Source organism: Phoca vitulina, unplaced genomic scaffold, assembly GCF_004348235.1.
Source record: "Phoca vitulina isolate PV1807 unplaced genomic scaffold, GSC_HSeal_1.0 scaffold13, whole genome shotgun sequence".
Classification (NCBI taxonomy): Eukaryota; Metazoa; Chordata; class Mammalia; order Carnivora; family Phocidae; genus Phoca; species Phoca vitulina.
Window position 1 is genome coordinate 35158995 of NW_022589716.1, and position 14115 is coordinate 35173109.

The 14115-nt window shown below is 44.0% G+C and overlaps 1 protein-coding gene across 3 annotated transcripts in view; it reads left to right on the plus strand.

Annotated features, from left to right (window-relative positions):
- The window catches only part of ITPR1 (inositol 1,4,5-trisphosphate receptor type 1), a 324688-nt gene that overhangs the window by 215669 nt on the left and 94904 nt on the right, over nt 1-14115 (plus strand). For all 3 annotated transcript variants that reach the window (XM_032411831.1, XM_032411829.1, XM_032411830.1), the window contains 2 exons: nt 2010-2142; nt 4180-4370. In XM_032411831.1, coding sequence (XP_032267722.1) covers nt 2010-2142; nt 4180-4370 — 324 coding nt within the window. The remainder of the gene's footprint in view (nt 1-2009; nt 2143-4179; nt 4371-14115) is intronic.

The following is a 14115-nucleotide window of genomic DNA, read 5'->3' on the forward strand; positions in this document are numbered from 1 at the left end:
TATTGAAAGAAAATCAAACTGATACATCATTATGTTGAAAAAAGGAAATCATATTTAATCTCCTGTTACATTCAGCATGGAGGTAACTTTTTCTTTCCCCTTTTTCTTTCTGGGTCAGCTTCTGTGAATGATCCTTTGAAATTTGTATTTCTCTCATCTTATGAAGTCAACCTTTAAATCACCATGCTCTCACTGACTGCTTTGGAGACCATCGATGTGTTTGTATTGGTGCTGGAGACGAAAACGCCAGCAAAGCTATATCTTTATAACAAAATGTGGTTTTCCAAACCATTAAAGAATATTGTGCCAAATGCAGTCTATTTAAAAAGTACGTGAAAACCTCATAAATAGCTTCCCCATTGGAAGCACTCTCGGAATTTTGTATTTACAGTCAGTCAAGGTGGGTAACAAGTCTCATGAGCTAATAGAAGCACCTTCCTTTGCTGAACTACAATGAGAGACGTATTTGTGGGTGGAATGGAGAGAAGAAAATAGAGATTTTTTCCATTTCCTGAACTTTGAATTAAAAATCAGTACTGCCCACCCCCCTCTTATTTATCCCATCCCAATTTGTCCCCCGAGTCTTTGACCAGCAGCATGAATTAAGAAAGAAGAAAAACTTGGCAGTGTAGCCCTGGGACCTTACGTGATTTTGATGCTGAACTAAGGAGTTTTCTACCTTTCTCCTTTGTTCCCTGGTCCCGCGTTCCCCTGGCACCCCAGCCTCCTTGCCCCTCTCAGGGCCCTTCTTGCCCTCCCGTCTGCTCCCTCCCATCCTGTTTTGCAGACACCCCACTTGAAGTCTCCAGACCTATTCTTGGAGCTTATTAACAAATCACTTTAAATTCTACTGACTCGTGTTACCATTGCAGGTCTCTTCAGAAGAACTCTTGGGCCTCTATTTTGGACACCTGCTATATCTCAGCACCCCTTCCCTCTGCTAGACTTCTCACTCACCTCTCCTGATGATGTGCCAGAGGAACTCCATGCCTTACTACTTTGTCCCTGGGAAAGAGTCTGGGGGAGAACCATACAGCCTCTGACTTTTAGAAACTTCCAGACCGGGAGGTGGTCTGAGAGTCACTTAGCAGGACTGAATGTGGAATAGAGCTGAGAATAAATCCTGCTGCTTTGTGCTGCTTTGCTAACGTCCCCTAGTATTAGAGAACAAATCATGGTTTTATTTATTTTTTTGGTTGGAGTTGTGGAAAGAATTGTTATGTCTTCTGTCCAAGATTCCTTTGATAGTTATATTTTTAAAACGTTGTATTACGGAAAGGTTCAAATACATACAAGAAGAACTAGAAAAGTTTTGAGAACCCACATTCCTAACTCAGCTTCAACAACTATCAACTGGCTGCTCATATTTATATCCCTTACCTATTCCCCTCCCTTATTATTTCAAAGCAAATGTCAAACTCATTTTGTTCATGGTGCTTATTTTTTGATTGGCATGTGTGATATCTGCCCCTACTTTATTTTCTATAGCATTATTTTTTCTTCACCACTCAACCCATTGACTGTTTCTATAAGAAAAGCTTACTTTCAGCTCATTATATCATTATGCAGTATTACTTTTATATCTTAAATTTTCTTACAATATTGGGAATAGACCCTATGCCTGGGGTAACATTTTTGTATTGCTATGTGAAAGGTGACCTGTAAAATTCTCATTTTGTCTGAGTTTTATTGGCTTACCCCAAAGGGACTTTTTGTTTTTGTTATTGTTAGTTGCCCTTCAGAATTAATGTTCTGTGTTTATCACTGTGAGAGAGAGAACTTGAGATATTTAATATTCTAGATTGCTGCTTTTTTTTAATGATGCGCTTTCCTGAGAAAATATTGAAGAAGTTAACTTCAGAGTTTCCAAGTGCTTTTATTAATAATTTATTTTTTCACCGAGTGAAACTGAGCCAATTATAACTGAGTACCCCCATGTTTTTTGAGTATTAGTAGCTCAGTTATGCATTAAATTCAGAACCTGATTTCATTATCCTGTTTGAATTAAGGGTGAGGCGCTCAGGCAAATTTTGGTCAACCGTTACTATGGAAACATCAGACCTTCAGGAAGAAGAGAAAGCCTCACCACCTTTGGCAATGGCCCGCTGTCACCAGGAGGACCCAGCAAGCCTGGGGGAGGAGGTAGGCTGTGTGGTGTGCTAATTAGCTGCACGTGTGAATCGAGTGTGCCACATGAGAGCTACATGTTTCTCCTAAACAGGTTGAAACTAACAGATGAATTTGGGTGGCAAGTGTGTTTTCTAGCAACTTGTTTTGTCTTTGGTCTACCATCAAAATGATATCTAAAAATATTTCCCTGCAGTTAGATATTGGCTAAGTCTTTTGCCCCTCTTTCCAGTACAGCAACCCTCTGGGTGATTTTTGAATGACACAAGGAACTTGATTTTACTCCCCATTTTCTTGTGCTTGTGAGGATTCATTCTTCCCATTAAATAACAATGGTGTTAGCAGTGAGGATGGTGAAAACTACCATTTATTGTACACCTACTGATTGCCAAGGGCTCTCCCAAGCATTTGAGCTTCTTGTTTGCTCCTCCAAGTACCCCATTATATGGCAGGTACTGTTGTTATCCCTTTTTAACAGAAGAAAAATGGAAGCTTGTTAGTGACTGGTCTATAATTTGAACCTCGATATGTCTAATTCTAATGCCTATTCTGTGTTCCTCCCAAACTCTGAAGGGAGTTTACCGAAAAGAAAAAAGAAAGAAAAAAAAAGAAAAGCCTCTATAGAATTGCTTAAAAAAAAATCCTCAAAGAGGTTGCAAAACATTGTAAGCACAGTTACAGCAAAAGTTGCAAGAACGTTGAACTCAACTGTGGGTATTGGTTTTGGTTTTAAAGTGGGGAGGGCAGGAGTTCAGTGCTCTCTGGAAGCACAAGTGTGAGTTGTCTGATTCCTTGTCTATAATGATGACTGTTATGCACTATAGGTTTTGGGGGCATTCTGTAGGTAGCACCAAAATACTTGGTGGTGAATAAAGTTATCCTAGCAATATCTGGGAAGGGATCTTGAGTTTCTCACCAAATGAAAACTTGAAGCATATCTACTCACTTCATGGGGCTGTACAGCTTCAGTGAAGATAGAGTTCTCAGAGTATCCCAGGAACAGGACCTTAGCATTTCATCTGCAAGTTCCCAGGGATTCTCAAGCAGAAGTTCCTCGCATAACATCTCAAAACTATTTCTCTTTACTTTCTGTAGTGGGGTCATTCCACAAATATGGGAGGCCCTGGGGAGGCCTTCTGAGGGTGTTTTAGAAATGCATCAGAGACTGTTTCTGCTTTAAAAAAGCTGTGAGAGAGAAGAGACGCAACCCAATTTCTACTCTGCACTATGGATATAATGGATCTAGGTAGTTAAGACAAGCGGTGCAAAGGAGGTGGCATTTGAATTGATGTCTGCGGGGAAGGACTGGCAGATGATTTTCTTCTCTCTGAAATTGATCAGCCCATTTCCCCGTGTACATTAACGTTTCAGTTATTGCCAATAATAATGCAAGGCAAGTTCTTATGTAGGCACTTTCTAAACACAGTTGGAATCCATTCCACTAAATGACATAGGCCCTATCTTCTTAAGTTTATTCATGTTATCTCAAGCTCAGTGGGGATGGGAATTTTATCTGTTTTCACTCTCTAGCCCCAGCTCTTGGCTCCATGCCAAGCACTGAGTAACTATTGAATGAACGAATGAACAGATAAATTATGTGAAGGGTTGAGTTTGGGGCTAGAGTGGGTTTGTTAGAAACAGGGCTAAAGTGATTGTTATAGGTTATATTTTCTTAGGAGTGTTCTAAGACATGTATAAGTTTGGTTTGTCTCTTGAACTCAAAAGTTTCTTAATAATTCTGCACCAAGTCATTGTATTTTAATATCAGAGAGAGTCTTGGCTGGATGGCTGTAGGTCTCTTGCTGGAAATACGTTGTTTCTCATCTTACCTACCTGCCTGCATTCAAATACCATCTCTGTTACAAGCTGGATGTCCTCCTCAAAGACAAGTGACTTCATCTCTGTGCTAATAATTAATACCTTCCTTGTGGGGTCTTTAAGAAGGTTAAAAGAGCTAATACTGTTAAAACATTTAGTGCATTAAGTGTTGGTGCATAGTAAGTATGCAATACATACTCTGTGGTTAATAAGAACAATATTCCATCTTCCCAGGGGGAGGCTCTGGGTCCAGCTCCACGAGCAGGGGTGAGATGAGCCTGGCTGAGGTTCAGTGCCACCTCGACAAGGAGGGTGCCTCCAATCTGGTCATCGACCTCATAATGAATGCGTCCAGTGACCGAGTGTTTCATGAAAGCATTCTCCTGGCCATCGCCCTCCTGGAAGGAGGCAACACCACCATACAGGTAAGGAGGCAGCTTGCTGCTGTGTGGCATCCCTGCTGAGCAGGAAGAGAATCTGTTCTGAGAGCCAGGCACCTGTGTGGTACCACAGCTCTTCTATGATGGACAGCTCATTCCTAGAGCACAAAATTCTGTTCTTATGAAAAGCAAATTCTACCGGTATCTTCCTCGGTCGTTCAGTCATAATTCAGAGTTGGTTTCAAAACATGAGTTACATTTGAAAACTTATAAAATGCTGAGGATGTGCAAAGAAAATTGATCCAAGATGTGGGGCATGGTAGGAAGTCCATAAATCTTTGTTCGATGAGTGATTGAATGAAGTGTATTTATAGTTTTTATCCCAGATCATAGACAGTCCCATCAGAGGATGACTAAAAAGGAGTTTGGGCTGTGTGTGCTGTTTAGATTTAATTTTTGTATCTATAGATACTGCAGTTATTGCTGGCTTATAAATTTCTCTACTTTTCAAGTGAAAAGTTCAATAGAACCATTTGAACTAATAACACCAATTTGAACCAATAGGAAAAAGTCAGGCTAGGTTAGTCAAAGATGTGTAGATAATTTTTTGATAGCTGGTTAGAATATATATTTTAAAGCAGTAATAAAAACTTGAAAGAATTCTTGATAGAAGTCCTTAATGAAGCGATTTTAATGAATTTAATAATATATAATTTTAATTTTCATGTTGAAATGGCAATTAAAATTATTTCTTTAAATATTTTATCATCCCCGTCTTCACGCAATCTCCCTTCTTTGTTGTCTCTTGAATAAGGGTTTACTTAGCTGCATGTGTATGTACATCTACATTTCGATAACAGCTTTATTGAGATATAATTAACACATCATAAACTTCATTCACCCTGATGTGTATATTTGACTTGACATTAAATTCTTGGGCCCGAACTTAAATTCAGAGTCTGGATTAATAGAGTCTTGGATCTTAGTGCAAACTAGAAGAGGATGGGTTGCTGTGGGTAGATTCACCCCGGGCCAGGTTGCATTTCTCAGTGCTTCCTCTCCCAGGCGCCCTGCCCCTTGCACGAGCTGCACAGCCACCTGCGGTGGTCCTGTCTCCTCGCACTCCAATCCCAGCTCTCCCTAACACACACTTGAGAAGTTCATTATTAGGCGCTGCCCTAAGTGGAGATTTGTGCTGGTGGCAGAGTCCACTGCGTGCCTGAGTCATCACTTTGGTGCTGGAGTTGTGACACATTGGGATGGCTGTTTGATTTTGTCACATGTGAGTCTGACCGTGAGTGTGGATGGATCCTGTGGTCCTTCTCATCATTAGGATGTGGCCAACCCACTGCCGTGTTGGAACGGAAGCAGTGCTCAAACACTCCTTGTCTTCCAACCACAGGATTTCCAGTGACTAGATCATTTGAACTAAACATTTATTGAGCACTTTGTGGGTACACAGAGCTTTAGTAGGGACTACAAGGCGGTGGTTTCTAGAAACAGGAGCCAGTTGGTCTATGAGAATTTTCTTCAGGCATAGCCAAGTATGAAAAATGAAGGCAGTGTGGTGAGTTTTTCATAAATCACGTGTATTCAATTTGAAGGACCATCTTACCATTTTATTTCTGATATTATGTCCTCTCCAGTGTCTTTGCTTTCTTGAAAAGATTTTGAGAGTGGATGACAGTTTTTTTCTTCTCTGTTTATTAAAGAAATTGGGAACCCTAGGTTATTCCTTCTCCTTCCCAATTTTCTTTTAAAGCTTTAGTAATTAGAGAAATCCTAGAATCCTAGAAGCTTGGTCTTCAAGAAATTGAAAAATCTAGCATGGATATAAGAGTGTAAACACATGCACATAGGAAGCTCTGTCTCAAGGATAATGGTAATGCCATCCAAAAGGTAAGAATGGTAATGTGGACCCTCCAAGGAAGAAGTAACAACCTTTGCGTGAGGAGTCAGTGAAAGGTTTTTTGATGAGATTGGCTTTGAAGGATGGCTTCGGGTCTGAAAGGTGGAAGTTGGGTGTGGATCTGCGGCATGGGCTGGCTGTATCGTGCTGCGTGGGAGAGAAGAGGAGGCCCAGAGTGTAGGAGCAGTAGAGGTGCTGGCAGAACAGGAATTGGGTCCCTCGGACTGAGCAGAGCCGGCATAGGCCGGTGTACGGGGACTGGCAGCGGGAGAGTTTGTATGCAATAACAGGGCAGCCCTTCAAAGGGCCGTGGAGCTGTAATTTAGGACTATAAATCTGGCAGTGTAGGACAGATGAGTTGAGGAAAGCAAGGTCCAGAAGGAGGCAGCCCAATAATTAAAAAGCTAATTAGCAGTAATTTAGGGGAGAGCTAATGAGAACCTAAACTGAAAGTAATTCTATGATAAAATTGGTCATAACTTGGGAGAGGATATTTTCTAGGAGGGGCGCAGGGGAAACTTTTGGGGTGCCGGAGATATTTATGGTTACGTGGGTACGTACCTGTTTCAAACTCAGTGATGCATACAGTTAAAATTGGTATACTTTATTGTATATAAGTTATACCTCAGTAGAAAAGAAAAAATGGGGAGAAAAAGAGATACTGAACCTAGGGGACCAAGAGGGTCAGGGACAGGATACCATGAGTGCAGACTCTCTAACCCTCCCTCCTTGAGCTGGAGCCTACACCCGTTGGTAGTTCGTAAACGTTGGCCAAAATGGCACCTAAACGGACGTTGGAGATGAGAAGGTCAGAGGTCCCAGTTGGCTCTTTGAGGCTTTAAAGAGTCTGGATGATGAGATGCATGAAGGCACCATTAATTAAGGAATAATGAAGCATGGAAAGGGCTCGAGGGGGCTGAGGGCCGCCGGCGCTAAGGCTGGCTGGCAAGATGAAGTCTGAGGTTCTGGCAGGATGCCGTGTTTTTCACAGTGTACCCCTGATGGCGATGGCAAGGCACACAGAAGCTGTTTTTCCTTCAAGTTCTTTATCTTGTAAAGTAATTATGAATATTAGTTTCATGTCTTCACACATTTATTACTCATATGCTCAGGCTCCAGATGAAATGCCACGATAGAGTTCCAGTAGTTCAGCCTCATAGGGAGAGGAGAGGTTTTCTCTTAAGGCAGCCAGCGTGCTCCTGAGTGGGTGAGCCAGGGTGGGAGGGCATAGCACCAAGGGCACTTGTGCTCGCTCTTTTCTTTCTCCCTCTCCCTGTCCTCTCCCACCCTACCCCGCCTTCGGTGACCTCAGAGGGTGGAGGGGAGAATCTAGCCCACTGTTTCAATAGAGACCTGTGGTTCCAGGAAAATTCATTCTAGCCCAGAGTTGACTGGTGAGATCTCCCTTGGCCCTGAGTTTCTCTTTCTGTGGAGAATATGACAGGAACTCGGCTTGTGTATGGAGCCAGTTAAGGACAGGAACCTTGAAGCCCCAGGGGGGAGTGATGTAAAATTTCATCCTGCTTTAGAGAAGCTGGTTTGAAGTAGTACATGACCAGCTGGGAAGTGAGTCTGAGTTGGGTTAAAGCTGCCATTGTGACTATTAATGATTGCTGAAATGCTGTAATCCATTAAAGGCAGGGTCAGTTCCAGCCAGAACTCCATGCCCATTATCACTTCCTGGTCAGATTGTCGTGTTATGGTCTCAGGAGGGGAAATTGGGCTGAGGTCAAGTGGGCTTCCATAGATGATTGTTGGTCAGTGACAGGCAGTAGAAAGGGCGATCACAGGGAAGCATGGAGGGCTACAGGGCTCCAGAACTGGATATTGCCTATCCAGGAAAAGGGCTGCAGAAGGACCCTTGTGCTTATAAGCACCTCTTCCCAGGATCTGGGATGTGTTTCACACAAAGAAGAAGAATGAGACCCACCTTCCAGTCTGGGTCTGTGTGGGATTAAGGAAGTTATTCCTGGGTTTCTGTTCCCATGTCTATCAAGTGTGAGGCACAAGTGTGGACCTCTGGGATCCTTGTCACTATGAGTCAGAACTTTTAAGCAGTCACTAGATATTTTCCCAGGAATTCCTAGGACCTGGTAGTGATGGTTGGCTGGCTCCATTTCTGAAGTTTTCCTTGGCTTATAAAAATAATATTTAAAACTATGATGATTAGACAAACTCCAGGTGAGCCATACAATAGAATACTATTCACCAAAAAAAAGGAACACAGTATTGATAAATGCAATGACTTGGATGTATCTCAAAGGCATTATGCTGAACGAAAGGAGCCAAGCTCAAAAGGAGACATACCATGTGGTTCTAATTATATGACATTCTCAAAAGGACAAGACTGTAGCGATAAAGGACAGATCCATGTTTGCTAGGATTAGGGGTGAGGGGACAATTTGACTATAGAGAAACAGCACAAGGGAGTTTTTTGTGCGATGATGCTGTTGTGCATCCTGCTTTTGGTGGTGACCACATGAGTCTATCCATCTGCGAAAGTCTGTGGAACTGTATACCAAAAAAAAGTCGGTTTTACTGTATGATCATTATAAAAATTAACAAAAGTAAAAGCCATAATGATGACGATAGTGGCCAATTAAGTGCTTACTGTGAGCCAGGAACTGTGCTTCAGTGTCTGTCACGTATCCTCTCATTTAACCCCCATGCTCTCTATAGGAAGCAGGTGCCATAATTACTGCTTTTTACAAAGGAGGAAACCAACATGAAAAATCGTTAAGGAACTTGCCCCAGATCATACAGTCAGTAAGCAGCAAAGCCGAGAGTGGAACCAGGGCGGCTTGGCTCTGCAAACACGTCCTTGCCTGTGATGGCTTCATTCTGCGGGATGATGGTAAAGATCCGAGGAAGAATAGTAGGTGCTTTATAAAGAAAGATGACTTGCTCCTTCCTACAAGGTCAGCCCTTGTCATCTTCAGAGACAGAGGCCTAGGTGGGCCAGCGATGGGTCCACGGCTGCAGAGCTCAGTAGAGAAGACAGCAGGACTAGCATCCATTCTACCTGGGCTCGAGCACTTAGTGTTGATGAAGAAGTCCTTCCACTCAGGCTGTCTCATTTAAGTCCCCAGTTGTGCTGGGATGCTGTGCCAGGCACGTATGGCCCCCATCATAGCAGTGAGGAAACTGAAGCCCTGTAGGGGTTCTGACGCACTCAGAGCTACAGAACTAGACCAAATAGCATGTGCCTCTTGTCTCCCCCCGGCCCCCTGTTTTAGTTCTGTCGCTTAGCAGCGCCCTCAAAATGGAGTGGCTTGAAGCAGCGGCCATTTTGACACCTGTCACAATTCTGGGGGCTTGGACTCAGCCGGGCAGTTCTTCCACTCTGTGGGATCTTGGCATGGGCTCAGTTGGGTCATCAGCTTTGGCGGCCGCTTGTGTGGCTGTGGCACTTGGTGCTGGCTCTCAGCTGGGAGCTCAGTCCCGATTGCCTCAGTCACCCGGATTGCCACGGTTCTCCTCCATGTGGACTTTCCATGTCATTCAGAATTCTTAGAGCATGGTGGCTGAGTTCTAAGTAGTGTTTCGAGAAGCAGAAAGTGGAAGCTACAAATCCTTTCAAGTCCTGGGCTCGGGGAGATTCCTAGAATGTCACTTCTGCCACATTTTGGTCAAAGGCAGTCATAAGGTCAGCCCAACTTCAGAGGGAGGGGAGAAAAACCACCTCTGGTTGAGAGGAGGGCATGTGCATCAAGGAGGGAATTGGGGGGTGGGCACGTGTGGAGACTGACTCCGCCCCCCATTATAATTGATTGAGCACCTGCCATGGGCCACTCTGACCCCTGAGTGCTAAAGTTTCAAAAAGGGGGAGACACCATTATCTGCCATAGAGGAGCTTTGTTCTCCTAGGAAGAACAAATCTTCTGCAATCCTATCTTGCAGAAGTTACAACTCATGTTGTTCTCCTTCAGAGTGATCTGTGAGTATTCAACCCAGTCCTGAGGATAAAGTCATTGGGGCCTGTAGCTCTCCAAAAGTTCTGAATTTCACTGCCCAGACCTTGGAGGATTCAATTATGGGAATCCAAAAATAAAGACATGTAGTGCTTGCTAGGAACCCTAACAGAAAGAGTTTGTTCCCTTACTCTGAAACCTTGTTATCTGTCACATCATCACCTAAAGCTCTGAAATGACAGGAAGCCAAATTTAGGATATTTCCCAGCCTGGCATAATGGATTCCTAGCGATTCAAGTCTTCTAGCATCTCCCGTCTGTGCCCTGGCTTATCTGAGGGTAGATCTAATCTCCAAAACTCCTCCTACCTGGGTGCCATCAGAGTAGCTCAGACTTCATGGTGAATGAACCCTCTGCTTATAGGAACAATGAGGTGGTACCACCGCCCTTGGGCTCCACAAAAGGGGGAGTGACACGTTGCCCCGCCATGGAATCAAGCTTCGCTTTGAACAACCCCTGCTTTTTCTCCCCACTCTGGTTTCACCCCCATCCTGCCAGCCCTCAGAAGGAATCTTTCCTTTCTGCTTGGTGTTTTGTAGCAAGTGGGAAACTATAAAATAAGCATTTGCTTATGAATTAATTTTTGGCACACTCCGGGCTCAGCAAGCCTTACGGCACTTGCATATCCGTCCTTCGAGTCCTTGCCAATTTCTGTGTTCCTTCCTCCTGAGACGTTCCCACCAGCACCCAGGGGAAGTTCCCTCTGCTTCCTCTTCCCTGCAGGAGGGTAGAGGTTGTCCTCACCTGGAAAAGAGGGGGAGTAAGGTATCTCTTTGAACACTATCTTGTGTTTTGGGTTGTTTTTTTTTTTAAGCAAATACAGATGTTCGGGGATATATGTGCTGACATGACCATAGAGAGCCTCATAGCAAATTAAGGGGACAGACATAACACAAAAAATTTTTTGGACTAATTGCTTCCGGTTGCAGAAGCACAGTGAATTTTATGTATCAAATGGCTGCCCAGCTATTCCTATGCCAAGTCTAGCCTACAGACACACCCAAAAAGGGCTTTCTTTTCTGCACGTACGCAGCTGGAGATGGAAAATGTGAGAAGTGCTCCATCAGGAAACTGGCTTGCACATTCATCTGAGAGAGATCCCTAGCCCTTGGGGCCTTTTCCCCACCACACACTTATTTTGTGGTTGGCTTAAGAAATCAGCCCAAGAGCCAATATTAGATAAGCATTCTCCCACCCCTTCCAGAAGAAGTCACCAGAAGAGCATGTTGGAGAAGCATGTTGGTCTGGCTCCCTCTGACCCCAGTTAGCAGAAGAGATGAAGCCAGAAAGGGTGATTTGATTTGCCTCTGCTGGAAACGGAAGGCCAGTTTGTGAGGAAGAGCCTTGGTTTGACAGGACACTCACCCTTAGAAGGAGCAGGAGATTGGTGTGTGAGCAAGTTACGTAAAAGCGTGTTGTTTTTGGCAGGGAAGTCAGAAATGAGTCATTTCTGAGTGGTGTTTTCTGACCTCAGGTTTTATCCATGTGGGAAATGAGTGTAGCTTGCCACAGTCAGAAGGCTGCTTCCCCCCTGCCCCAGCGTTGGGGGTTTGGGAGCCATTGGAATTGAAATAAGAGGGAGGCAGGTGGCTTGTCCCCAGCAAGCTTCCCTGGACACTCTGCCCTTCAGCTAAAGCTGGGAAGGGTCTGAACAGCTGCCTTTGAGAGTTTGGTGGCAAAGGGTCAGAGACTTCAGGGACACTGCCTAGAAGGGAAGCCTATGAACGTGGGAAGGAACTTGGCCTCTAGAGTGGAAACACCTGTATTGGAATCCCAGCCCTGCCCTTGGCAAGTGGGGTGACCTTGGACTTTCTCAGGATACTTTGAAACTCACTCAGCTTTTTCATCTGTAAAGTAAGAGTTAGAAAAACTAAGTCCCTTCCTCATGGAGTTATTGAGAGGATAAAACATTGTAACGGAGGGGGTAAAGTGCCTGCCCCGGCAGACACTGCACACCTGTGAGCTGCTGCCTTGGGGACTGATTGTATGGAATGAGGAAGATCCGGGTTCGAGCCCTGCTTCTGACTACATCCTTCTTGAGGACCTGGGGCAAAGTCCTTGACCTCTGTCAGCGTGGTTGCCAACTGAAAAGCAAGATGGTGACAGTGTCCCCCTCACGGGGCTCCTGGGCCAGTTAGACAAGGTGGGCCACAGAAAGTGCCTCATGCAGTTTCCAGGGTCGTAGAAAGATCTCAAAATTGGCTGATTATTTTTATTAATAAATGTTTTTTATTTAAAAAATGGACTTCAGGGGCGCCTGAGTGGCTCAGTTGGTTAAGCTCCTGACTTTTGATTTTGGCTCAGGTCATGATCTCAGGGTCATGAGATTCGGGCTCCATGCACAGCGGGGAGTCTCCTTGTGGTTCAATCTCTCCTTCTCCCTCTGTCCCTCCCCCCACCCCCGCACTCCTCGGGCTCATGCTCTCTCTCAGATAACAAATGAATCTTTTTAAAAAATGGACTTCATTTTTTTAAATAGGTTTCTTCTCAAAAAGTTGACTTCTGAGCTTTTGCTTCTGTCTAGTAGTTTACGATCTAGTAGGCCTAGAGGGGGTGCTATGTTTTACCTTGTTTTGATCCTCAGTTTACCTAAGTCCCTCTGACTGTATATTTGAAATGATGTTAGCGGTCCAGAAGGTCAGGACACTTCTGTGCCTTGGGTACTGGTTACTTGTAATGACAGACATTCTGGATGAAGTGGAAGGTGAAGGGCAGTCCAGTCACTCTGTGGTTTTAAGTGCTCCCTGCCCCAGGCCTTTACTTTCCTTTCCCTTTTTTTTTCCTTCTTCTCCATTCCCAGGAAACTAGTGTGTCACTGAACTAAGGTCTTTTAAGATTTTTGATCTCAAAATTCAGGTTTTGATAGAAACTCAACACTCAAAGGTGGTTACCATTCTTGGGAACATAAGACATGAGTGACTCTCCTAAAAAAGGAAAGTGACCCCTCGCATAGTGCAATCCTGGTTGTGGCATCTCTCCAAGTGATGGTGGGCACCTAGAGAAGGCATGGGCCTGTTGGCTTCATTTTGTAGTTTAGGGCAAGAAATGACTGCAAGGCTTGTCAGCACATATGTTTGTGGCTCATCCTCACTTGGGTATAAGAAGCACTGTCCTGTTGAGGTGCTCCTAGGGCAAAGTGTGCACCCTGGCTCATGTTTTTAGAGGAATTGGAGACCCGGTATTATTTTTCTTTTTTTCTGAGTAGTAAAGCCAACAATTTAGGCAGAAGTGGGCAAGCCCATATATCTGCTCCTCTGGCCTTCCACTAGAGGACTGCATTTATTGGGGGTTACGGAGAGATCTTTGGAAGCAGAATGTTAATCTCTTTCCCTCGTGCAAAAAGCAGGAATTGGTTTCTAAGAGGTGTCTTCAAAGGAATTCTCGGGTTTTTCATGGTCTTCAAAATTTAACTGAAGAGCAGAAAAAAATGTCAGAGAAGACTTGAAAAAGGTTATATATTGAACCATCATTTCATTTTATCCTCTTAAATCCACAACAAGCCCAGATTTTCCTTCTTTCTTTCTCTTCCTTTAGGTCTAGCAAGAGGTCTGTGCTCTTCCTAACTTTCCTTAATGACTTCCAAGGAGGGAATGCTGTTTACGAACTTCCAGGCTGACACCACATTCACCTCTGTTGGCTTGTGGTGTGTTAGTCCAGGGCTTGGCAAACTATGACCAGTAGGTCAAATCTAGTCCACGGCCTGCTTTTGCAAATAAAGTTTTATTGGAACACAGCCATGCTTACTCCTTTAGTATTATCTCTGGCTGCTTTCATGCTATGAGGGCAGAGTTGAATAGTTGCAACAGAGACCATATAGCCTACAAAGCCTAGAATATTTACCATTTGGCCCTTTACAGAAATCTCTGCCAACCCCTGTGCTTGTTGAATATTTGCTGTCTAAATATTAATCT